This window comes from Amyelois transitella, chromosome Z, assembly GCF_032362555.1.
Source record: "Amyelois transitella isolate CPQ chromosome Z, ilAmyTran1.1, whole genome shotgun sequence".
NCBI classification, from domain to species: Eukaryota; Metazoa; Arthropoda; class Insecta; order Lepidoptera; family Pyralidae; genus Amyelois; species Amyelois transitella.
Window position 1 is genome coordinate 2425337 of NC_083535.1, and position 25208 is coordinate 2450544.

General features: G+C 35.7%; 1 protein-coding gene across 1 annotated transcript; it reads right to left on the reverse strand.

Annotated features, from left to right (window-relative positions):
- Positions 1-1618: 1618 nt before the first annotated feature.
- On the reverse strand, positions 1619-24808 carry LOC106130609 (transmembrane protein 198). Its single transcript, XM_013329501.2, has 10 exons — positions 24444-24808; positions 22823-23056; positions 21233-21343; positions 20773-20924; positions 9233-9305; positions 8319-8410; positions 6750-6894; positions 6006-6142; positions 5411-5590; positions 1619-5087 (listed from the first exon to the last, which is right to left on the reverse strand). The coding sequence occupies exons 2-9, from the start codon at positions 23001-23003 to the stop codon at positions 5414-5416; spliced, it is 1068 nt and encodes a 355-aa protein (XP_013184955.1). The 5' UTR covers positions 23004-23056; positions 24444-24808; the 3' UTR covers positions 1619-5087; positions 5411-5413.
- Between the last annotated feature and the right edge of the window lie 400 nt (positions 24809-25208).

Genomic DNA, 25208 nt, shown 5'->3' on the forward strand with positions numbered 1-25208 from the left:
ATGTCAATATTACAAACAGAACAGAGTGGATTTTAACACCAGACAAATTTTCAGACGACTTTCATCACGCACTAATATTAGCTAATCGTTTTTATACAATTGATTGAAGAAACATGGAGAATACAATTTAATAATATTCTCCATGTTTCTTTGAAAAGTTGATGAAATAAATTTGCTCTGTTTTTTTTTTGTTATTTGAAAAAAAATGACTGATGTTTTAAAATGCCACCCGGTATTTAGCGGATCAGAAAGGCTCAATAACGTATACTATTAATGTAATACAATTCATGTTTCTTAGACAATTCTTGAATACGTGAAGGCGTCGATTTCATTGCGGACTACTAACACCAACTTACATACCTATATGTTATGTAATGACTACAGAAATCCCTACGGTTTGTCTATACATAATTGTTAGCTTATAATGAAATCCATCCTTATACTTGCTTACCAGAAAATATAATTTGTGATCCAACTATACCGTCTACATACAAAAATATGCTGCATTATTTGTAACCAGCAGATTTTTGTTCCTTACTTAATTTTGATAAGTAGTTTAGATATTTCTATCACATAGGACATTCGATTCCAATGCATACAATTTACAAATCCCTCGAACCTTCTTATGGGCTAGCGGAAGTACTAATCTTAGCTCTAAGTACATTTATTATATTTAGAAATACTACAATAAATAATATGTTTGATTATATTTGATTAAAGTGCCCAAGATCCTATTATAGAAACACAATTGAAATTCCCTGGCAGCTATGCAAAAAAAAATATGTTCTAGTGTTCTAGCAGTATTAAGATAAATGCGTACTAAATATATATTTTTCGAAGAAGAGTAATCCCAATAAAAAATATACTAAGTGAAAAATTAAAAAGAAAATTCGACTTACAAATGATTCCTTACTATTAATATAACCAGTAAATTCTACCTTCTATGTTTTGTTGAATGACCGATATATTTTTATTGCTATGTATATTGTTTATGACAAAAAGATGGACTGAATCTACCTTTAATATACTTCTTAAAATGTCTATCAATATATTGAGTTTGTGAATAATAACACAGTTTAAAACGGTGTATCTAAATATGGAATGATAAGTGCACTTTATTGACAAGTGTTTTATTTTTAGTAAATATCCAAGCAAGCAAATTACTTTGAGTGTGTACCTTAGAATAATAATTACGTATCACCGTACTTATTAATTAAAATTTCAGAGCGATTAATGTACTAATTACGGTATTTCTTTTTTAAATTTAATTTCTGACTTGAATGCACGAGAAAAATTTAAACCTGAGGCACTTCATATTTTTTCATTGTTTTTCTTTTTTATTTTTACTTAGCAGTATTTGAAAAAATGTTAACAAAATAAATAACTTTTAAATCACGTAGATCATACTATGAAATAAAAAGAAGTAAATATGTTATACATTGCGCGCCATTAGGCCCTTCAAAACCCAGTGTGAATTCAGAGCTAAAGCGAAACAAAGAGGAGTTTACTTTTTACTACGCATACACTTCACAACATAAACCTTCCTTGACGCACACCAGCGCAATCGTATAAAAATGGGATGTCAAAATGGGAAAGGGATGTCAAAATAAAACAAAAATTAAATAAATACATAACTTCCATTACAAAAATTAAATTTAACAGAGTATAACATCAATAAATAAATTGAAATAAATTATTACGGACTGGTTGCGTTTAAACATACATCATGCTTTTAAACACTATTTGACGCATATAATCATCATCATCACAATAGCAAAAAAAATTGTAAACATTTTTAAAGAAATAATTGGCTAAAAATACAGCGTAAAAAGCTTACACATACATGCGAACTCTTTTATAACTCTGTGGCGACCACTAGAAATGAATTTATCGAACAATATAATAGTCTGTGGCGTTCTCCACTGGTCAAAATATAATAGGGTACCTACAAAAAACTTAACGAGACTGACTTAAATCAATTCTTACACGAAAACCTATCTTTTTAGTTCAAATTAATTTAAATTTTATCCACGTTCGATACTATTACGCTTCGCAAAACAATAATTTATTTTAACCAATTAATTTAATTATACAAATAATAAGCATAATGGCGGCTTTACACCGTAACAATGTAACAATAAGATTTTAATTGACATTTGACTTTCACATCCCATTTATTTTTATTTGTATTGCCATACTGGATTTGTTTGACTATTAAAACAATCAAAATTTAAAATTTGATAATAAAAGAAAAAAAAACTGATGCTTTACTAAAATTGATAACAATAAAACCAGATATTAATTTAAAAAAAATTAAAGCAAGTTATTGCAGTTTTACTTATTTTGAATATATCAAAAATTAAATAAGACTAGAAATTGAGCTATCATGTGAATACTTAAACATAGAGAAAAATACAGATTTTTATTATACATATATATATATAATGTACCGCTAAACGTGGCCATACTATTTAAACTACGCGGTTTCGCTTATATCAAAATACATAATATATACATCTTACATAATTCGCACATTTACAGACACTATAGGCAGTGAAGTGAAAATATTTGTTTTTTTTTATGTCGACCAAAAAATCGTCTATTTTTTTATTATTCATCACAGAATATATGATCATCGAGTTAAGGCTAAGAGCGCCATGTCAATATTGATTAAGGAATGTATATGTCCCTAGCAACACCACCTATTTAAGAATTACACCTGGATCACTATTCTAAATTTATCGTCGCTCTAAACCAACAACAATTATCGCTTCATATCTAATTAAAACCGTTCGACATAGCTTAGTCTCACTCGTCGCGTTCAGCCGGGTAAGCTAGTTTGATTAGTGTTCAGTGCGAGTAAAAAAATTTATTTTTACTTATAAATAAACATATACATCTTAAACTTCTTAGTTTAGTTGAAACACTAAACTGTACCGATAGTTACTCCAAACGTCTTTATAACAAAGTCCACTCGCACTAAACACTTATCAATGCGATCTTTTTTTAATCTTTGAAAAGAAACAAACCAGTTCACCCCCTTTTTATAGTCGACTAATCGAAAAGTCTAACTCAGACGTGCTGCCTAATCGCACTCGCCTACAATACATAATCTAAGATCACTTCACATTTCTAGTATTCACTACGTCGCGGAATAACTTATCATCATATATTTCATATACATTATACTTAGTTACATTAAAAAGCTCCCAATATAAACATTTAAGAAAAAGAAAACATTTTTGTGCACTTAGCGCTGTAACAACTAAAATAAACTTTGGCCAAATAAATTAACTTATCACACGTTGAATAGAACGGTATGGCCACTTGAGTGCTATGGCTGAATCACATAAAACAAAAAAAAAATATATTTTTCACAAATGAGCGACACCTAATGAGCAAACACACCAAGCTCTCAACTGGCCATTTACATAGTAAATAAAAAATTAAACATTATATTTAAAACAAGAATGCTTAGCATTTATAAATCAGTGCGAAATAAAGTCAACAAACGCGTACGGTTGAACCTCTAAATAATATATTCCAACGTCGTACCCTACTCTTTTAAAGAGTCACATGAGAACAAATTTTCATAAAATGGTCGTCTAAAAATGGACAGGAAAAGCGTTCCGATATCATCGGCGCACGGAATTTGGCAAGAAAATGTTAAGACACAACTACTTTAATCTATGAACCACTAAAATGAGACTTCGAGGGGAAACCGCAAATACTATTTGGCCTTAATAGGTCCTGGGTCCTGGCTCACTTATACGACACATGCCCATATGGAAAATAATTTTCATAATTCGTTTATTTTGGCAGTCATAGGCATCTATAAAGGTACATATTTATTGAAATGTGTGTTTTAGTCACTTTTTCTATTTTGATTTAGTATTATAAATCCGGGCCTTATTATCCACGGCGATCTGTGGGAGTGGGGCCGTATAAGTCAGCTTCAACCTATATTCTATAAAATTTAACCTCATCATTTCGTGAAAGAAGTTCTGACACCGTCAATAAAAATAATATTAGGGATAAAAAGTCTAACCAGCATTTACGAAGGCTCATTCAAGGATCCTAACAATAACATGCATCAAATTCAGAATTTTAATCGATACTCTAATTCTAATCGATTTGCGTTTGTACGAAAAGCTAAATAAATAAATAACAATGTATTACAAGGACTCAGAACCTATCTATTTGTTTGTATTAAAATGACAAATCATTAGGCTTTATTTAACCGTTTTAAGAAGAATACAGCAGATAAATATTGTCAATGAAATTACTAATTATTACCGGACATTAAAAAAAATTATAACAAGGAGTCCTCATTCCAAATAGTCATTACGTTCTTACCATTTCACAAACGGATAGGTAGGTTCCAAGTTAATTCACAATTAAACACACAATTAAAATATTACAAAAGAATCATTCAATCTTTGAATACATATTTAAAGCAATCAGAAACAACAACACAACCATTTATTATTGAAAGGAGTTCAAGACCTTTTAATATTTTTACAAAACCAACAGTAAAAGTCAATATGGCAGTGATATCGTGGGCAAGTCTTATAACGGATTATCAAATTATTACTTTCATAAGGCAATCGTCTATATAGCTACTGAAAAATGAAACTTATGTGATAAAAAGTAATAAAGTATTGAATAAACTTTTAAGATACTTATCGCTTTTAAAATTTTAAAAACACGTTACTTAGCAAGGCGTTTGAAAACTTATCTTAAAAACATCGGACGACGAAGAAGCGAAGTCAAAATCTGTGGCAGTTTTTAATATTTAATATAAATTCATCGAAAATCTTAGTCACTTCATTAAAACGTCGATTAAAAGACCTATCTTAATTATAATTCTGATAAATAAATCATACATAGGCCTTGAACTCCACACACAAAGTCACAAGTAATAATTAAAATTGAATACAAATTATTCACATTAAATATGATTAATTAGGTATATGATAACCACTATAATAATATGGAATAATGAGTGGATTCTCTTACAATAATACTGGATATACAAAGAATTTAAAATAAATCTCACCTCCAAATACTTCATTCATAATACCAACCTGAAAAGAAATGACAATTGGTAAAATAGGTATTAAGGCCCGCTAAATATTTCATTATTTATCGGGTATTATTTACGATATTGTATTTATATACGTTCCAAAAATATCATTCATCCTTGGGCCCTGTCTTTTCGATGGTGACTTTCCGATATGATTAAAGGGGATTGATCTTGACAATTTTTTTTATAACAAGCATCAGTATTTACGTTCTCAGCTGCACTATGCATACTTCTTTACACTGGGCCTTATTTAATGACATCTGTTGCCGCTCTGGGCCTTATAACACGTACGTTGCCGCACTGTGCACCGTACAACATACTCACCCGCTAATGAGCCGCTCGGATTTGGTTGAGATCGTCGTCGGAGTCTGTGGGCGGGGCGTGTTCCGAGCCGGCCAGCACTGTGAGGTGTGTGGAGTCGCTCTGCAATGTGCTACACTCGCCGCCGCCGCTGCCGCTCCAGTTGCCGCATTGGGCTTTCTTCTGTAGCGCTTGTACGTATGACTGTAAATAAATAAATAAAAAATTGAAATATACAAATATTACGTCTTTATAGTCGAGCTAATAGAAAGAAGACTCAGAGCCCACGACGTTCGATAGGTTAATGATGGAATTGAGATACTGAGATAGCGATAGGTTCTTAGCCCATCACCTAAAAGAAGAATATACCAGCAGTGAGACAGTTAAAGGTTGTGAATTAAATTAAAATGTATATACGCTGGATGTAGTTTCCTTTTAACCAGTCCAGGACTTGATTTGGTTTGAGAATTTTATACATCTTTCGCTTCGTCCACATTAACTCCCTTTATGTTAGCTCGTCGGTTCAGGGTACTTTAACCTTATGTTTCGCCAGGACAGCAGCGCTTTTATAAGGGGTACATTTTACAATGTATCGTTACATAATCAAGTACGTGCGTACCTGTGAAATAACGTCCCCGTGCGCAGTACGCACTTGGTACAAATACCGGTACTTGCGTTGCTTCATCTCGGCCCTCTGTTCGCGGGTGATCGGCCGCGACTGTTGGGCCTTCAGGCGGCGTTTTTGTGCGCTTATACCTTTGAAAACAAATTATATTGACTGAACATAACTGTTAAAGTATATGCAATGTCTATGCTTAAAAAAAAGAAAGAGAAAGGTTGGCAATACTTTTTTTGACAGTTGGTATATTAAGTTCGTGTTGTTGTCTTGTCGCGGTACCTACTTAATGTATGTTATAACTTTGTGTAAAAGTTTAATATAAACAATTTTACGAGTTTACGAGTATTTTGAGTAAAACAAAGCATTTGCAACTGCCTTAATTCATGGTATATGCCGTACGCGGTCAAAACACTGCGAGATAAAAAAATTTATAAAGATATAATATATAAGAGCGTATATCAAAAAATTCTAACAGTGCATGGTGCTCGCCTCCTTTAACCCAAATTTTAGTCCGAACTAACGGCTCTATCCGGTCTCTAGATATAGCGGACTGGTAACTACCTACCCCAATGACAGATAGAGATGTTTTACTAACTTTAGGGCTACCTCAAGCTGTTTAAAATCTATGTAATACACGTTACCCTTTGCGTAGCGATGCACCGAGTCACCTAAATCTCAAGACCTACAGATTTTTTTTTTGTAAATAAAAATCCTTCGATGTATGTAGATGGAGTATGTACTTACTCTGTTCGTGGTATATGCCCGACGCGGTCAAGGCGCACTGCGCAGTGAGCCCCACAATGGCGGCGGCCGGCCACGCGGCAAGAGTTAGCCATGAGAATTTACACGGGGGCGCCACTGCGGGCTCTAGTCGTGCTCTGTCTAGCAACTGAAAGAAACGATATTTGTTTTTTAAATTATTTTGTCTTTTATTAGCAGAAACAAAAGGAAAGATCTTCTGCCAGGCCGGGTGTGATTAGGGAACCGCAATTATGATAATGGTGAATCGGAGGTTGTATATATACTCCAATCCTCAGTGCTTTTGCGATTTCGATATCAGCAAAATATGTCTCTTTATATGTAGGTAATTAACGACTATGGAGTTAAAAATAATTAGCGTGGCGATACTTTAATACATAACGATCGCTGTTTTGCCGGATTTGGGTAGGCAGAGCTTAAAACAGATCTCGTACAACCTCGTAATTTTTTAGTATTCTTATATTATCAGACCTTTAAAGACGTTTATTAGATCAAAGAATATTCGTCTAGGCCCGTCCCTACCAACGTAGTGAAAAATCAAGTTATATGTAGAAAATGTATATCAAAACCAAGTGGACCTACCACTGACCCAAATAATTTTCTTCGCTTCAAAGTATGTAAACGCCATTATTTCTATGTATTAACGTTTATTTTCATTTATTCAGCTACGATATTGCTAGAAATTATTCTGTGCTACATGACTAATTGTAGAAAAACAATATTACGTAATGGGCACTGGTTTTTGTTGTGATATCTCTCAGCGAGATCTCCCAACAATAGAAACACTAGTTAAACAATCGTACTGCTCAACAAAAAGTTTAATTCACACAATTCGTTCAATGTACTGTTGCATTATAAACGCGAAAGTTATGTTGCCTTTTCACTTGCTACCGAAAATTCAATAACACCGTTTTAACCGCTATGCTCACATTGTTAGCTAGCTTAAGAAATACTTATAACTAGCTTAAAGATAATATGTGTTCTCATTAGCAGAATAGGTTTCTCGAGGCTTTAGAAAAGGAGCACTCCATATATATAGATAGGTTGGCTAATTAACTTGGGATTCTCATTTTATATACCACGGGCTATGCCATTATATTAAGGCCATGGGCTAGCAACCTGTCACTATTTGAATCTCAACCCCCTCGTTAAACCATGCAGGTGAACGAGTCCTTTCAGTCCTCGCCAACTGCCGGCTTTGTCTACCTCGTAAGAGATGATTTTACGTATGTATTCTGAGAATACCTAATTCTGTTTCATCGTTATTCTTCTGACCTTAGTTCCAGTTGCATACTACGCTGTTCGGAGTGAACCTACCACCACACGACAAACAAACGAGATTAGGTAAGTCAGGTTTAACACGAAGCGATTCCCATCTGATCTTCTCAACAGTGACAGGTTGCTAGCCCATCGCCTAACTAAGAATCCCAAGTTTGTAAGCCTATCCCTTAGTCGCCTTTTACGACATCCATGGGAAAGAGCTGGAGTGGTCCTATTTTGTATTGGTGCCGGGAACCACACGGCACGCTTTTCACAATAGACTAAAATGCTTACCCATTTGAGCATCATCATCCTTTCAAAGAAGTAGTCCAACGATGTTGCTATGACCGCGCCGCCATACACGCTCGTGCCAAATATCGTCAGTACTGAAAAGAAAATCTATTTATCAGTTCATTATCCATCAATTAATATTTATAAAACTCTTTTGTGACTGACTGTGACACAGCGGCCGAAACTACTTGGGAACTGAAATTTAATAAGTATGTTCCTTAGGAGGTACATACATGGAGGCATTAAGAGTTTAAAACATTACCACGAGATGTTGCTTTACACAGGCGGAGTTGCAAGTAAAAACTAGTATTGTATAAAAAAAGGACATAAGTGACTGATTCTTCGGCCAAAATTTACGATATTCTTCGAGGAATATCTTAATTGATGTCGTAAAAGGCGACTAAGGGATAGGCTTACAAACTTGGGATTCTTAGTTAGGCGTTGGGTTAGCAACCTGTCTCTATTTGAATCTCAATTCTATTATTAAGCCAAATAGCTGAACGTGGCCATTCAGTCTTTTCAAGTCTGTTGGCTCTCTCTACCCCGCAAGGGATATAGACGTGACCATATGTATGTATGTATGAAACAGCGATAGTTTATCGCGCGATAAAAACGGCGTCGCGTTTTTTTTTTCTTACATACTAGTAAGTAACACTAGTACGTAACAAACCTAATAAGGCTCGATTAGCTGTACGGCTGAGATGCAAATAAGTGACAGGATGCTATCCAGTCTTCAAAGAGATTATAGGTAAGATTCTTAGTTTACAAGTCTTAATTGACATTTACACTCTGCGCGAAAAGAGAGGCAGTCGTGTGCGAGAGCTTGTAAACAAATATTACTAAGTACAATGACACAACTTTCATTGCAACAAGAGATAAGATTGTCAAATGAGTTATCTACTGATAAGCGTGCTCACCTTTCTTCCAGTAGAGGTTTATCACGGCAAAGAAGATTCCAGACCCGAGCAACACAACAACGAACAGCCAATACTGAAACAATATTGTTTTTTTTTATTAATACAACTAGAGGCCGCCCGCGACTTCGTCCGCATGGAAACCCTATCAATCCCGCGGGAACTCTGGGATAAAAAGTAGCCTATGTGTTATTCTGGGTCTTCAGCTACCTACATACCAAATTTCATGGTAATCGGTTCAGTAGTTTTTGCGTGAAAGAGTAACAAACATCCATACATCCATACAAACTTTCGCCTTTATAATAGTAGTAGGATTATCTTGACTTCCTTAAAAATCTCACCAATACAATCGTCAATGAACTATAAAATACTATTTGCCGCCACGTTCGGTTGGTTAGTAGATTCATTTGATTAATAAATATGCTTTACCGGTTAAGAATATAGCTAATTAAATATGCAAGGTGCATAAAAATATAAAAAAACCAATTCTTAACATCCTTATGCAATATTAATTATACTATTATTTATATTAACACAGTTATAAAGAGGCAAAAAATGTGCTTTTCTATTTATTCAACACATTTTTTGCCTCTTTATAACATACATACATACATACAGGCGTGATTTTATGTATGCATGTTAGAAAGAGGCAAAAAATGTGCTTTTCTATTTATTCAACAGTACACACTGAAATAAAATACTGAAATAAAATCGTCATATTATTTTTCCTGAGCTATTAAATAAATATTTCATCCACTGAAATAGGCTTCCAATTAAAACACAAATATTGATAAAAAAAATAAAGTTAGCGCAGCGCAGCGAAAAATCGCAAATGCAAGAGAAAAATACGAATAACATTCTTTTTTACGTAATCCATTTGCAAAGCTTCAATGTTTTTTTTTTTCATCATACCGCAAGCTAAAAATACACAGGCTCAATCGGAAATAAAATTCATATCATGTAAAACTAAAAATCATGCTGCGTTTGACTCATTCGCTTCCTTTCCTCGAAGAGCAGAAACCTGGTACTCCTATAACCATAATCTGGGAGTGGGGAAGTATCAGGTAATATCTCCGCTTGCCAGCAGCCGTTAGATCATGGTGGTAAGAGATAATTCCTTGTGTCACCTTTTACGACATCCACGCCGTTGAGATGGAGAGGTCTTGTTCTTAAAGGGCTAAAATCACTTAGAATGTTACCGCGTGACGTTAAGGGCAGCGGTCTTCACTAATGCTCGGTTAAACATAATAGCGCAAGGGAACATACACAGTGGTACATAATACGTCTTTATCCCATTTGGGATAGACAGAGCAAAGTCATAAAACTAAGCTACGACTAACCAGCTCTGGTTGGCATAGAATTTCAAAGCCACGTTTGCTAGCTCATCGCCGAAAAAGTATGCCTAATATATAAATGCTTTTGCTTTGATGGACTTAGAGAAACTTCAAGAAGAATTAGCTGGCACATAGTATATGTTCGCTACCAGCCCAGCATGGAACACATACACAATACAGCTACTTACAAAATGATCTGAAATTACGTACGTACAATAATGTATGAGACCAAAATAGACTCGTACTGCGTCGATAAATGTTTGATGATAGAGGTTCCGCAATCGATAGTTGCATCGTTGTGATGCAACCTGAACTATATCGAGCGTATTTTGGATCAACTCAATGGTATAAGACACACATATTAATCATTTACGAGGTAGGCAGAGCTTATTGTCGCAAGACAAGAAAGTGTGTTGTTTTACAGATAGTGACAATTGCTAGCCATCGCCCTTAATGAAAAATAACAAAGCTTTCCTTATAACGCGGGAAGCACCTGGCCCTGCACACACTTTTTTGTACCACGGTACAAACCCCTAAATATAAGTTTTGATGCATGAAATCAACTACAGGATAAAGAGTGGACACAATCTGAAACTTCTTCCTTAACCAGTAAGTTTAACCGCCACTTTATGGAGAGGTCATCGGACCCAGTAATCTTGTTTTAATACGCTGCGATTGTCCACACGTGGGCGTAAAGTGTCCGGCATAATACAAAGGATCGAAATACATAAACAAAACTATACAAAAAACTTAGTACAAAAAAAACAACAAGACAATAATAAACCAAATTCGCTAAAGCTTCAAATACTATAACGATATAAATTACACACATATAATCACGACTTTATCCCTCACGGCGTAGACAGAGCGAAATGTCTTAAAATAAGAATGCTCAATTCAACTGCATGGCATATTAAATAAAGATTCACAGATAATGACAGGTTTGTAGCTCATTTTATATTCGAAAAATCATGGAAAATCTTTGTATTTATATTAGCTTATTTTCCGCTTCCAGATCAGTATGGAACAAAAATATTTTCTCATCAAAGTAAAAGCTACTACAAAGTAAATCCACATAAATAAGTGAAGTGATATCGTTAGCAGACTATAGTCTGAATAAGACGTGTGACGACTTCTCTTCATCCAGGTCGTGTGACCTACTTACTTATTTACCTCATTAACTTTGCAGGACCAACACGAGGATAGTGTGGTCATACATTTACTAACATAATTTGTTACTTTTGTACATTAAAGGTGATAAGGGAATGTTGTGATGTGAAAGAAGATGTAGTTACAGGAATAGAAAAGGGTATGTTGAGATGGTTCGGTCATGTGGAGAGGATGAATGAAAACAGGTTGACTAAGCAGATATACATGGAGAGTGTGGAGGGAAAGGTCGGGGTGGGAAGACCTAGACGAACATATCTTGATCAAATTAAGGACGTCCTGGTAAAGGGTCAGGTCAAAAGTACCCGAAACCGCCGAGTATGCAGGGATGCGTGGCAAGTGGAAAGAGGTAGTCTCTGCCTACCCCTCCGGGAAAGAGGCGTGATTTTATGTATACGATTTTATAATAGGTTGCCGGAGTCTGTTCTTGATATGCCCAACCGAAATAAGAAGTGTATGTGTTATACCCGTGCTAAGGTTGCGGAGGTCAGATGGGAATTGCTTCTTGTAAAAACCTCAATCCGAGATCATGATCATAAGGTCCACCCCAGTCTCCTCTTCAAAGACGCGAGGATACATCCTGGTTACAACCAGTATCAACGCTAGGAGGGGGAATAAAAAAAGCGTTGGCGGACGAGTATTCTAAGATTCTGGCTTATAAAAAACCCCAAGGGTGCCGGGTTCAAATCTCACAAGATAAAATTAAAGTATAATTTCACAAGCTGAAATGCTTAATATGAGGAAAGTAATAATCATTCGCATTGCACGTCTGTCGAAAGCAATCTAATCTATACTAATCTACATGGAACACAATACATATAAAACAGTCGAGTATGTCCGAAGAATAGAATTAAGATAGCCTTCATTGTAGAAAAGCGCGCGCGAAAATTTTGCAAATAATTATTTAGGTTCACCATCAGCAGTCTTGAGCATACGCCGTATTAGGGTTAAGCTATAAATATATAAATGAGGCATAATGGTCCCCTGTTCATTCGTCTCACTGCCGGGAAGTCTCTTCCATTTCCTTTCAAGACATTTTTATTTGATGTCACACTAGTGCATCTTAGGACTTCCTCTCTCTCTCAGGGAACCCAGTAAGTCTGATTTCTTTTATTCTATACCGATAAAATTTTACTCGAGAATTATCCTTTTGTTGCTACTTCTGGTTACATCCTCATGTGTCTTGAGGAAACCAGGTATCCGTTATCTATGAAACTCTCTCTTAACTTTATCTATACTAACTAAACAAAAAATCACATCAAAGATCCCATACCATATTATCGGTCGCATGTGCGGCGTATGCAAAATGCGAGCAGCTCTGCACACATTAGTTACTCTGAGGTCTATAAATTATTCATCGTGTTTGTTCGTCCGAATAATTATTGGAATGCACGGCCATCGCTTTCGCGCATCACACATTTAAGAGATGTCAAATTTATTCGCTTCGCCAAACAAATAAAGTAGAAAAAAAAACAAACAGAGTCTGCTTCCTAATGATAGTTGGTTGACAGCTTGTTCTTGCTTCTTAACCACAGGTCCCGCGTTCTATCGCGAAACAGACGTTTGTTGATGTTTATGTACGTATTTATCAATATTAACATTAAATATGGAACTAATAGTTTGATAGGTACATTCTCAGCTAAACCACTTAACATATAAATTTATCCAAACATATAGGTACATATTGAAATTTGTAAAGACGTTATGTAAGTATCTCATAACTCATACCTCGGACTTACTTTAAGGCTAATTCATTATTTGTGATTTGTACGATAAATGTACACAAAAAATAGCTTTTCATAATCCCTAAGAACAAAATACGTTTAAATATTTCATTACTTTTCTATAATATGTATAAAAAAAAATATTTAATATTATTAGGTTATTATTCAAACTAATGTACATTCAGTCAGAAAAGTATCGGGAATGGATTATTTATTTATGGTTCCAAATTCAAATTTTTGTTTTTTTTGTTGTTGTTAGATTGGCACAACTGTTTTCCATTTTGGCGCGGAGTTTGAGTTGCATCTGTTGTTTACATTAAATACAGTGCTATTTTTAGTTATATCATATCTAGTGTGTATTGCTAATTTCATAATGGATAAAAACATCGAACAAAGAGTTTGTCTTAAATTTTGCATTGCCAATGGAATATCGTGTTCGGAGTCACTGAAAATGTTACAGAAGGCTTACGGTGAATCAACTTTATCAAAAACTCGTGCTTATGAGTGGTACAAAGCTTTCAAAAGCGGTCGAGATGTGATGGAAGATTTGCCTCGCTCTGGTAGGCCATCAACGTCTGCAACTGAAGTTAACATCGCAAAAGTGAAGGAAATAGTGACTGAAAATCCTCATTCAACTTTGAGAGAGATAGCCACCGAACTTTCTGTATCTCACGAGTCGATCCGTACCATTTTAACTAATAATTTGGGTATGAAACATGTTGCCGCTCGGCTAGTCCCAAAAGACCTGAATTTTTTTCAAAAACTCAATCGCATGAGATTCGCTGAGGACATGCTAGAACGAGTCAATTCCGACCCAACATTCATGAAACGCATTGTTACTGGTGACGAGACGTGGGTTTACGAGTTTGACATGCAAACTAGTCAACAAGCTTCGGAGTGGCGCCTTCCAACTGAACCGAAACCGAAAAAACCACGCCAAAGACGTTCAAAAGTCAAAGTCATGTTGACTGTTTTCTTTGACTATCGCGGTGTTGTGCACTCGGAATTCTTGCCGGAAGGTCAAACGGTAAATAAGGAATATTATTTGAGTGTTATGCGGCGTTTAAGAGAGCAAATCCGACGAAAAAGGCCAGATTTGTGGAAAGAAAATTCTTGGATTTTGCACCATGATAATGCACCTTCGCACAAGGCCATCATTGTGAACGAATTTTTAACCAAACACTCAACAAATACCATCGAGCAACCACCATATTCACCAGATATGGCTCCAGCCGACTTTTTTCTTTTTCCTAAACTCAAATTACCACTTCGTGGCACCCGTTTTCAATCGGTAGAAGACATAAAAGAGAATTCGCGGCGAGAACTGACCTCAATTCCGGAAACAGCGTTTAAAAAATGTTTTGATGATTGGATTATTCGTTGGCGTAAGTGTATCGTTTCGAAAGGAGCATATTTTGAAGGTGATAAAATAAATTTGGATGAATAACAAACAGTTTGTGTATTATTGATCTTTTCCTGCTACTTTCTTGACAGAGTAGTACATAACTTCAAAAATAGCCATTGGTACATGGCCGAGGTGGGATTCGTATCTGTGCCTTTCTGCGCATCACGCATTTTAACCGAGCACCTTACCTATTCGACCACCGACCGCTCTGGTATAATATTTACCGTGACGATGTTATTAACTCTTTGTAACTAGTTATATGACGTAACAGAGTCGGAAATAATATAGGCTTTATTAACTAAATAACACAGTTACAATTCTCGTGAAGGTCAAATAATATAAGTTGAAATATAACAGACGCCATGGCAATAGCGCCTTGTATAAAAATAATAATAGATTGTTAGCTTTCCTTACTGGACAGTTCAAGTCGGTCAAGGGACTGGCCCGCTTGGATTTCTAAATAAGCAATGTACTACCGAACTTTATATTAAATCTATGCTACAAAGATCTTTCTTTTAGGCGATAATAAGTTGTGAGCATCCTGTCATTCCCTGAAAAACCATAGTATCACAAACCGATGCGGCTAAACGTGGCCTTTGAAAGTTGTGACTATTGGGCTATGACTGTAAACAATGCAGTGCCGCCCGGTACATAATTTTACCTATAACATATGGGGGTCTTCTTATCGAGTCGTCATATTTCCAACGATAATCGAATTTTCCCACTATAGTGTGCCAATTTACAGTCTCTTCGGTGGCCGTCATCAGGTAATCTCAGGTAAAGGCAGGGCAGGGCAGTAGGTATATCAGACTCACAAGTTGTATAAATTTTGTGAGTCTGATATAAACCGCCTCCTAGGTAAGGCTGTTCCTACACCGACCCGCTCGGTTCCGCATGTATATATTGGCAAGTTTTGGTTAAACTTTTAACCTAATAAAGTTAAAATAAAGTTATACCATTTCGTTTCAATTCAAAAGCTTGTTTGTGTACCAACTGGCCAACCTGGCGTTTGTTTTATTAAAGGACAATACTACTGCTATCAGATTATTAAACCAACAATAGACGTGCACATACATAACGTGTAACTGGCACACGTAGACGCGAACAATTGAGGCCACCATTATATTGTTAGAACGCATTGCTGGTCCAGTGCATCCCATACGCACGTTCAATTACTATCACCTACATAACATACATAAATGTACAAGAGAATCGTATTTGTCTATACTAGATAGCAGTGTTTGTTGAATCTTCACTAGTATAAATACCACGTAAAAATTCACGTGTGTAAGAGCGTATGTGGCTGTTATGGTGCTTGAGTAAAAAAGCGCGATGCAGTGGGAGGCAAAGGTTGGAATTGTACCATGTTCCAATTACTCTTTCTGAATGTAGGTACATGTATAAATGTGTATTTTTCACGCAAAACCTACTAGAAATATTTTGATGTTAATTTGTACACGAGTGGATTAACATACAGGGTAGGTACTTTTCACCTGGAAATTCTCACGGTAGCTAAGTTACGGGCCGCAGCTAGTAAAGCGCATACCCAAAAGCAGTCAAGTTTATGACCCCGATCCATTAGCTTGCTTCTGGTTAGTGGTCAACGTGGTCATAAGTCAGGTTATTATTACACGGTTATTGATTCCCGTCTGACCTTAACTATGTGCAAGGGAACCTACATTACTAACTCCTAAAGGTCAATAAGTCTCTGGTGGAACGAAAATAATTACTTAGCATTCAAAGGGGGTGTGGTTTTACTAAAATTGTGTCATTATGGGCTTATCAACACCACAGAGCAAATAACATCGCGCCAATGTCTACAAATTATTTATCCTGCTCAGTGCGTTCATTAGATATCCATCAACTCATACTTTGATTTACATAATATGTTTTTATCGAATAATAGTGATTCACGGATATGAAGTGACATCACATTTTCGACTAATTTCCAATACCACTGCGTCATTCGAGGATTTTGGGAACAAAGAGCAAATCATCGGCTACAATAATTAATTATTGTTAAAACTAAATTGATTCCATAATAACCCAAACTGAGCTAGCCTCAAATTGATTATTGCAGTAAAGTCAACCTCGCCAACTTTAAATTGAAGACGCAGATAACTATGGAAAGTCAGGTTGCTAGCCCATCCTATAAAAGAATCGCATGTTTGTTAGCCTGTCCCTTGGTTGACTTTATTAATGCGCGCGGGAAGAGGAACAATCAGCCGGCACAAAACTTATACACACGTAATAAACGGTATATACTTATGAAACAGTTGAACATAGCATATCGATCTTTTCAAGAATGTTGGCTCTGTCTACCTCGAAAAGGATATATACGTGATTATATGTATGTATGTTCTTATAAGGCAAAAAAAAATCTGCATTGTTTGTTCCTATCACCCAAGTATTAACTACAAATAGTATCTAACTTCAACCTTCAAACTTCTCACCGAACATAGTAGATATAACCACGAGTCTAGACTCTTCTTATTATCGAACTTTATCCGCATAATATAAGATTTTCAAATCGACTTCACTGATTTTTTTCAATAAACTCCGTCGTCACCTGAACTGCATTCGTTTTATTTTATTTCTGCGTAAAACTTCATCGCGTTTCTGATTTCCGCTGCGAGCTAAATTGGCCCCGCTTTCCGTTCGCGCGGAAAACACCATTTGCTATGCCCTAGTCTATTCTAGAAAAATCCCCTTTCGTACCTACTTGAAATGCAAATTTAAATATCTCCCTGGTCTCATAATAGCGAGTTAAGCCCTGGAATATTTCCACAACTATTCTTATAAGATTGAAATGAAAATAACTTAGTTTTTAATGCTTCAAGAAGATTAACCTGAGCCATACCTAGATTCTTGGTCTCGTATTCCGAATGTTCGAGTTATTTTTAATAAAATTTTGTCGCTACTACACTAGACTACAACCGCTGCTACGCTCGCGTAAAACGAAAAGTGTTCATAGGCATCAAATAACACGGCGGGCGTTAGTTAAATAATATTTGAAAATAAAACAGGACTCAAGGACTCTAAAGATCACAAAAAGGTTACAAAAAGGTTTTTTTTATTTGTTTAAAAACATTATTGAGCGTTACAGCTATCACATCACAAAATATTAACTTAACAAAACCGTTACATCCTCACCGGGTCAGCCCCATTTGAACATGTTCCTGGATTGAGTAAGTCAGGTTTTTATACGAATCAACTCTCTCCACAACCTTTACATGATTACCTAAACCATATTAGATAATGCTGCACTAGAATGTCCAAACAATGGCTAATCGTAATTAATATGATATGACGAACTTGATCCATTCAATATTTGATAACAAAATCACAAACAGGACGGTCTATAATACATATTAATTAACTAGCTACTCCATATTAGGTCATTGTGACATAATTATATACAGAAGCATAGTTTCCGCGGATCACTAACAAGCTCATTAATTTCAATCCACTGGTTCAGAAGATATATATGTCAATGTATAAATAAAGACAAATCACGCAGATTACGCCGTCCCGAATGTAATTTTCCTTATATTATGGGACTCTTGTTACTTGTGAACAGGCAACAACATATCAAATTACCGAAATCCACTACGAATTTTACATATAACGTCATAGAATTCCACGTAGGGTAACTTGCGGTTGACTGTACAAATGGTACAAAATTTGTGTATACATATAAAGAAAATGTGTCCCGTATATTTAATATATATACCACAGCAGAAATAAGGTATACCAGCCCTTTAGTGTCTGGAAATTTCAGAAAAATCTTGGCCTTTCACTCTTTTCAAGACAGGATCAATCCTGTCTTCCTCGCAAAGGATATAGATGTGATAAAAATTAGTAAGCAGTAGTGAAAAGTGCATAGGATCGAATTATCAAATGAATCATTGAGATACGCCGGCAAAGCCGCAAGCTGGTTTACTATAAAAAAATACCAAGACCCAGGTGAATTAAAAGAACAAATCAAGTAATAGAAACAATTTAATTATACACCAACTCTTAATTATAACCCCAATTATGCGTTACAAGCGTAGGTGTGAAGGACTACTGCCTACAACGAATAATTTTGTCTTACAAAACAAACACTTTCAAGGGACTTTGATCAAATGATTTATTGAATTAAAAACAGAAATGTCAAAACTTTAAGCAGCTTACAAGTTTATGTAATATGTTCAATACGTGACACACAAAAACTTCGAAGCAAAATAATCAAATAACAACTTAAAAATTCAATTTCAAATACAATCAGCTAATCACTAGAATGTTAAATATGTTTTCGAGGATTAGCTTTAAATTTCTTTGGAATAGTTCTTAAAATTTTCATAAACTCAAGTTTCTCAGCGAAATTTTAATACCCTTAAAAAGTCACCCGGTAAGCCAGACTTATTAAATTATATGCCTTTTAAAATGATTAAAAACAGCACGCTAGTAAAAAACACCGTGATTCGGTCGGGTAAACGTTGCCTAATACTGTTGTAATAGTTTTAAAAAGGGGGGCAAACGAATGAATGAGCAAACACATAACACAAACAGGCGCTTGCTTCACGCGCAGTACACATCTGCGCTTACGCACATTAATTTGTGAAATTAACTTTATTAATTTAAATAAACACTATCATATCGATATGGTGCGCTGTCACGATAACCTGTGGGATGGCAAGTAACGTGTGGTTTCCGATACTTTAGAATACACACAATTTATTTCCTTTAGCTGTCGTAAAAGGCGACTAAGGTAAATAGGCACATAAATCTAGTGCAGCAGTTACCATGATTGGATATGAGAGATAGAATCCCGTGCAAAGCTTGCACGGAGGTCACACGGGTGTAAAAGTCGGACTTACCCAGTACTAATCCAGGATCATTCTGGATTAGCAGTGAAAAGGCGGACTCCGGGCTCCTCTACAGAGTGGTGAGCATGTAAACGAGTTTAACGCCAAAAGAAAGGCATGTACGACAGGCCGAGTTACAGCATTATTTTAGCGTTAGTGAAATATACCATAAAACATAGTGCCATTAACTTCCTATCGAAGTTTTCCAGTGATATTGACAGGGCAATCTTAATTCCGAGCATTAACGTGATTCGCGAAGGCATAACCGCATGACACAGCTAGTAACCATTTATGCCCGATAACGATTCGTTAGAAGCGAACACATCAAGTTTACAGGAAAACGTTTTCAAAGAACAAAAGCAATACTCGGAATAAAAAATGATATAATAATAAAACGGCAGTCTTCATAGGTGCTGGTGATCACCATCAGAGGTAATTGAAGGCATTATTAATGTCACATAGTAAACCAACAACTCCCTTTCAAATTGATCACGGAAGTCAGACGAGAGTCGTTCCTTGTAAACCGACTTACCCCGACTGGATCTTGACCACGACCACCCTGACTGACCCTGACTTTTCCTCGACGAGGAAGAAACAAAACCAAACGTTACTGGGATGACAGCGCCTATGGTCATATGGTATATACGGTCATAACTCATAATGGTATGGTGAATAAAACTTTATTTATTAGGTTTACGAAATCTGGTGACTGTCTCTCGGAGAATTCAATACTCTAACTCAGGATGAGTTATATGATTTAAATAATACCTATAGTATTAATCAAGACTGTAAATCTTCCACATACTAAAGTACCTACTCCCTACACAAATCGAGGATCATTCCCCGACTGTATACAAAAACTGCTCCCAATAGCACGGTTTGCAGGGACGCAACGGGTAATGCTTTATGATGATGATGAGATAGGCAGGTGGTTTATAGTACACAAAAGCTACTCAGCACGGTCTCCCAAAACCCGTCCCAAGAACGCAGCGGAGACAGAGAGGCTAAACATTTCCATTAAAGCAGTTTTATTTGCCAACATTCGAACACAAAAGATACTTACCGCGGCCGGTCCGTTCTCCAGAAAATGGTCGTATATGGCCAAGCCTCCGATGGCAAGGAGCAGTCCCGTGTGGAAACCGGTCATGAAGAGGCCCACGTACTGGATCAGCATGGTGATGAGGCCGAACAACAGTCCACCGCATAGAGCAACACCTGGACAAGTGGAACCAAAATTGATACCAGTTCCAAGAGATCATACATACATTTATAAAATCACACCTCTTTCCCGGAGGAATGGGCAGAGACTACATGTATTCATGCTAGCTCGGCGGTTTCGGGTACTCTTGACCTCACCTTTTTCCATCACGACCTTAATTCGATCAAAACATTTATAGAGGCAAAATACTCATCGCTCTTCCGTTTCCCGTGCCATGCCACGCTTCGTACGAAAAGAAAAATAAACGAGATTTCGAGATACAATGTCGCGGTTTAAATGTGTTAAATAAAAATGTTATACTGACCAACGTTTCCGTATGGCGGCATCAGTTTCTCCTGTTGGCATATAAGATAAACAATGGCCGATCCAAACGTAAAACCGGTGAGGAACATACTGGCTTTGAAACAACGGTAACCTGCAACAATGGACAAGTTTCCTTCATAAACTTACATACATATAATCACGTCTATATCCCTTGCGGGGTTGACAGAGCCAAAAAATTTGTACAATCTGATCGGCCACATTCAGCTGTTTGACTTAATGGAAGAATCGAGATTTAATTAGCGACAGGTTGGTAGCCCATCGCCCAAAAGAAGAATCCCAAGTTTATAAGCATATCCCTTAGCTGCTTTTTATGACATTCTTGGTAAAGGGAGGGTTGGTCCTATTCCTTTTTCTATTGTAACATTCATGCCTTATATGGAACAGGGGTGCCCTAAGCCAGAGCAAAAAATGGATGGCAAAAGAAAATAGACAGTACCAAAAAATGCAAAAATAAACTATTCAACTGAATCGTATGGCCTTTGGGAGGCTATTAGCTCTTTCTACCCGTAAAGAATAAAGACGCGATCTAGGTTTCTGTAAACTGAAAATTACATACGATTTTCCAACCATGTAGTGGATGATGGAGTCTACATTATAATTAGCTGTTTAGTTAAACAGAATATGTATAACGCCTGCGGCGTTTAGAAACATTAGAGTTAATAATACTGGCCTTCATTTTTATAGATTCTTAGCTAATTCACTGGATAATGAAGACTTTTCGAATGTGAAGGTCGAAAACCGAAGGTGAAAATAAAAACTGAATTGAAGAATAATTAGCTCACAATAAATAGCATAACAAAAGCATCCTTTATGAACTCAAATTCCTTCTAAAAGTAATAAATACATAATAAATAATATATTTAATTTGTGTTACGAGTTACTAACTCAACAATACTATATTTTATAATAAAAACATATATAGATAAACATCCAAGACCCAAGCCAATCAGGGAAAGTTCGGTTCCCATCATACCCTGGCCGGGATTCGAACCCGGGACTTTCGATGTCACAAACGAACGCACGATCGCTACGTCACAGAGGCCGTATAAGTACAAAAGTATTTTCTTGATTACTCTTGTGTCGTACGGGCTTTAGACACACATATGTATCTTTCTTATGGATGTCGTAAAAGGCGACTAAAGGATGGGCTAACAACCAGTCACTATTTAAATCTCAATTCCATCATGTTCTATGATTCTCGAAATTACAGTCAGTCAGACAGTCTCGAAAATCTATCAGTATTTTCGAGACTGTTGGCTCTGTCTACCCCATAAAGGATACCTACATTTAGAAAAGAAAACCTGATATGACACACTGTGCCATACAAACTGCCTTCTTTACACAATTTCAAGCCTATTTCATATTGTATCATGTAAATTATAAATGAACAGTAAAAATGCTGGACTGTTGTTTGTTTCGCCGCTACTTCTACACCTACGCTTTGGAAGCCTATAGTGTAGCTTATATATAAGCGTATCCACTAAGACATAAATATACTTATGTTGACATCAATAAGCAATACCTTTAATCCTATGTATTTTAAAAATAAATATGTTTCCATATCACTTACCAAACAGCGTGTAAACAATTCCAAAGGCGACGTACATAGCGCAAAGCACGCTTATTACAGGATCATAATTCAAGTCAATTGATGTGCAAAAAGATCCTTCAATGCGTGGCCCGTTGAAGTTGATTGTGGTGTTTGGAGGGCCTCGCGTCACGTGGGGTACTAATTGACCCGTGGACGACATCTTGGAATCGGTTAGAAGAAGTTCATGAAGAAGATTCTCCTCCAAAGAAAGTTCTGCAAAATAACTTTTAGTCAGAAAATTATAAGTGCCATATATGATATATAGATAAAAAATGCATTTTTAAATCTTAGTCTTAACTAGTATTATTAATGCAAAAGTAAGTGTGTTTGTTACCTCTTCAAGAGTTATCAACTGTGTCAACATATGTACAAAAAATCATTTAAAGTTTGTTTAATCAAAATCGGTTCACTAAAAAAAAGTTATCATCATTTGAATGAACTCAAGGCATGAGTTTGCCTACAAATAAGTTTATGCGGAATAAATCGAAATTTACGCAGGCAACAGCTTGTTTAAAATATAAGTTGGGATATGGATAGTACCTGAGTGATGTCTGTACTTGGAATATATTGGCAAAAAATCAATGTACAGATATATATAAGACCAACAGAAGCCAAAAGTATTATAGCAAGTAATATAAATGAGAAAAATAAAGAAAGTCTGTAACAATGTGCGTGTGTTTCTTACTCATTCATAGAATTATGACTAACTGAATGAAACTACTGACTTTTATAAAACTTTGAAGTTTTATAGCACACCGATATGTTAAATCTACACAGAAATTTGGGGCAGATAAAGTCACAGGCAAGAGCTAGAAATTCAAAATGATTTTGTAACTACATTTACATTGTGCTGAAAATTATGCAATATATACTATCCATAATTATTATTATGCATACATACATACATAAAATCACGCCTCTTTCCCGGAGGGGTAGGCGAAAGAAGTTATGTTTTTATTATTATTATATATTGATAAGTATTGTAAATGGGAAAATGTGTGTTTGTTTTTATACTTTTAATGATTTTACTTGACAAAGATTTATTTAACAAATGCAAGTAATTAATATTTAGTAAGAAATAGAATTGGTCATCCATTTTATAGGGTATGTAAGAATCATAAAGAAATACTTTAATATAAACGATGTTTCAGTATTTAGCTGTACCTGTAGGATTCTGTGACAGACATTTGTTGAAGGTAAATACCTACCTGTAGGAGTCTAGGCATACATTTATTGAAACTAAGAAACCCTTCAGTTATCGTATCTCAGGACATAAATAACAGGAAACAGAATGATTATTTTAATGTGGGTAGTATCACCAAATACATGGAAAGTATGGTGCATACACATATTTCCTAGTAAGTAGCTTCATGCACGAAAGCGTGACAAATGACTCCAAACGATACATACATTATCATGAAGATATACATGATACATTTTATCGGGTAACTAGTTTATCGCAAGTTTACAAAAACCAGCATCTTGCAACTTTCACCAAACGTCAATAAATTTGTTGCAAAAAAACAATCCACTCAAAGTGCAGAAGCACAGATATGCATTTTGTTGAATTTAACTAAAAAATTGTAAAGAAAATACTCACCACCGACCACAAAATTGTCGATTTCACATTGTAATTTTATATGACTGAGGAAAACTACACATCGCGTATTGTTGGGTCACTCTTCAGTTCATTAATAAGACTATACTTTTGTCTTCAAAAATAGAAATCAAAACCATTTCGCATAACAAAGGTAACCACTCGAAAAGATAACAAAGGAATAAACCGTTATCCTTTTCTCGATTTTCTCCAAGTTTCTGTCTTGTTGCCTGTTTACTCACTATCACTACCACTTGACTGCTCGGACTGCGGACTGAATAAAGTTACCAGGATACTACTAAATAAACTACTAATTTAGTAAAATAGTGATAGCCTTCCACTACCTTAAAAACTTCTGAATAACGAATACATACTTTGAGGTCGCATTTTCTCACATAATATTATGTGAGAAGTCTTATCATCGGAAATACCTTCGTCATTCTTTATGTGGAATAATAATGCTTATTCTTCATAATTCTCATTAGATCTTGTAAACCCTTAAAATTTTTACAAAATTGTGAATTACTCAATAGTAGTTATTGGATTATTTACAACTATGTTTAAATTTAATTATTATATTTATAATTATTTTGTGTGTGGTTGCCGATATTTTAGAATAGGACCACTCCTTATCTCTGTCGTGGTTGTCGTAAACGGCTACTAAAGGAATGTTTAAAATCTTTAGATTCTTCTTATGGGTGATTAACTAGCAACCTGTCACTATTTAAATCTTAATTCCGTCACTACGCCATACAGCTAAGCGTGGCC

Coding starts and splice junctions, on each gene's coding strand:
- LOC106130609 (XM_013329501.2), bottom strand. CDS start 23,003: ATGTCGTCCACGGGTCAATTAGTACCCCACGTGACGCGAGGCCCTCCA. Junction 6,895..8,318: donor GGATGATGATGCTCAAATGG/GTAAGCATTTTA, acceptor CGTTTCTTTCAG/TTGCTAGACAGAGCACGACT. Junction 5,591..6,005: donor ACGGGGACGTTATTTCACAG/GTACGCACGTAC, acceptor ATTTATTTACAG/TCATACGTACAAGCGCTACA.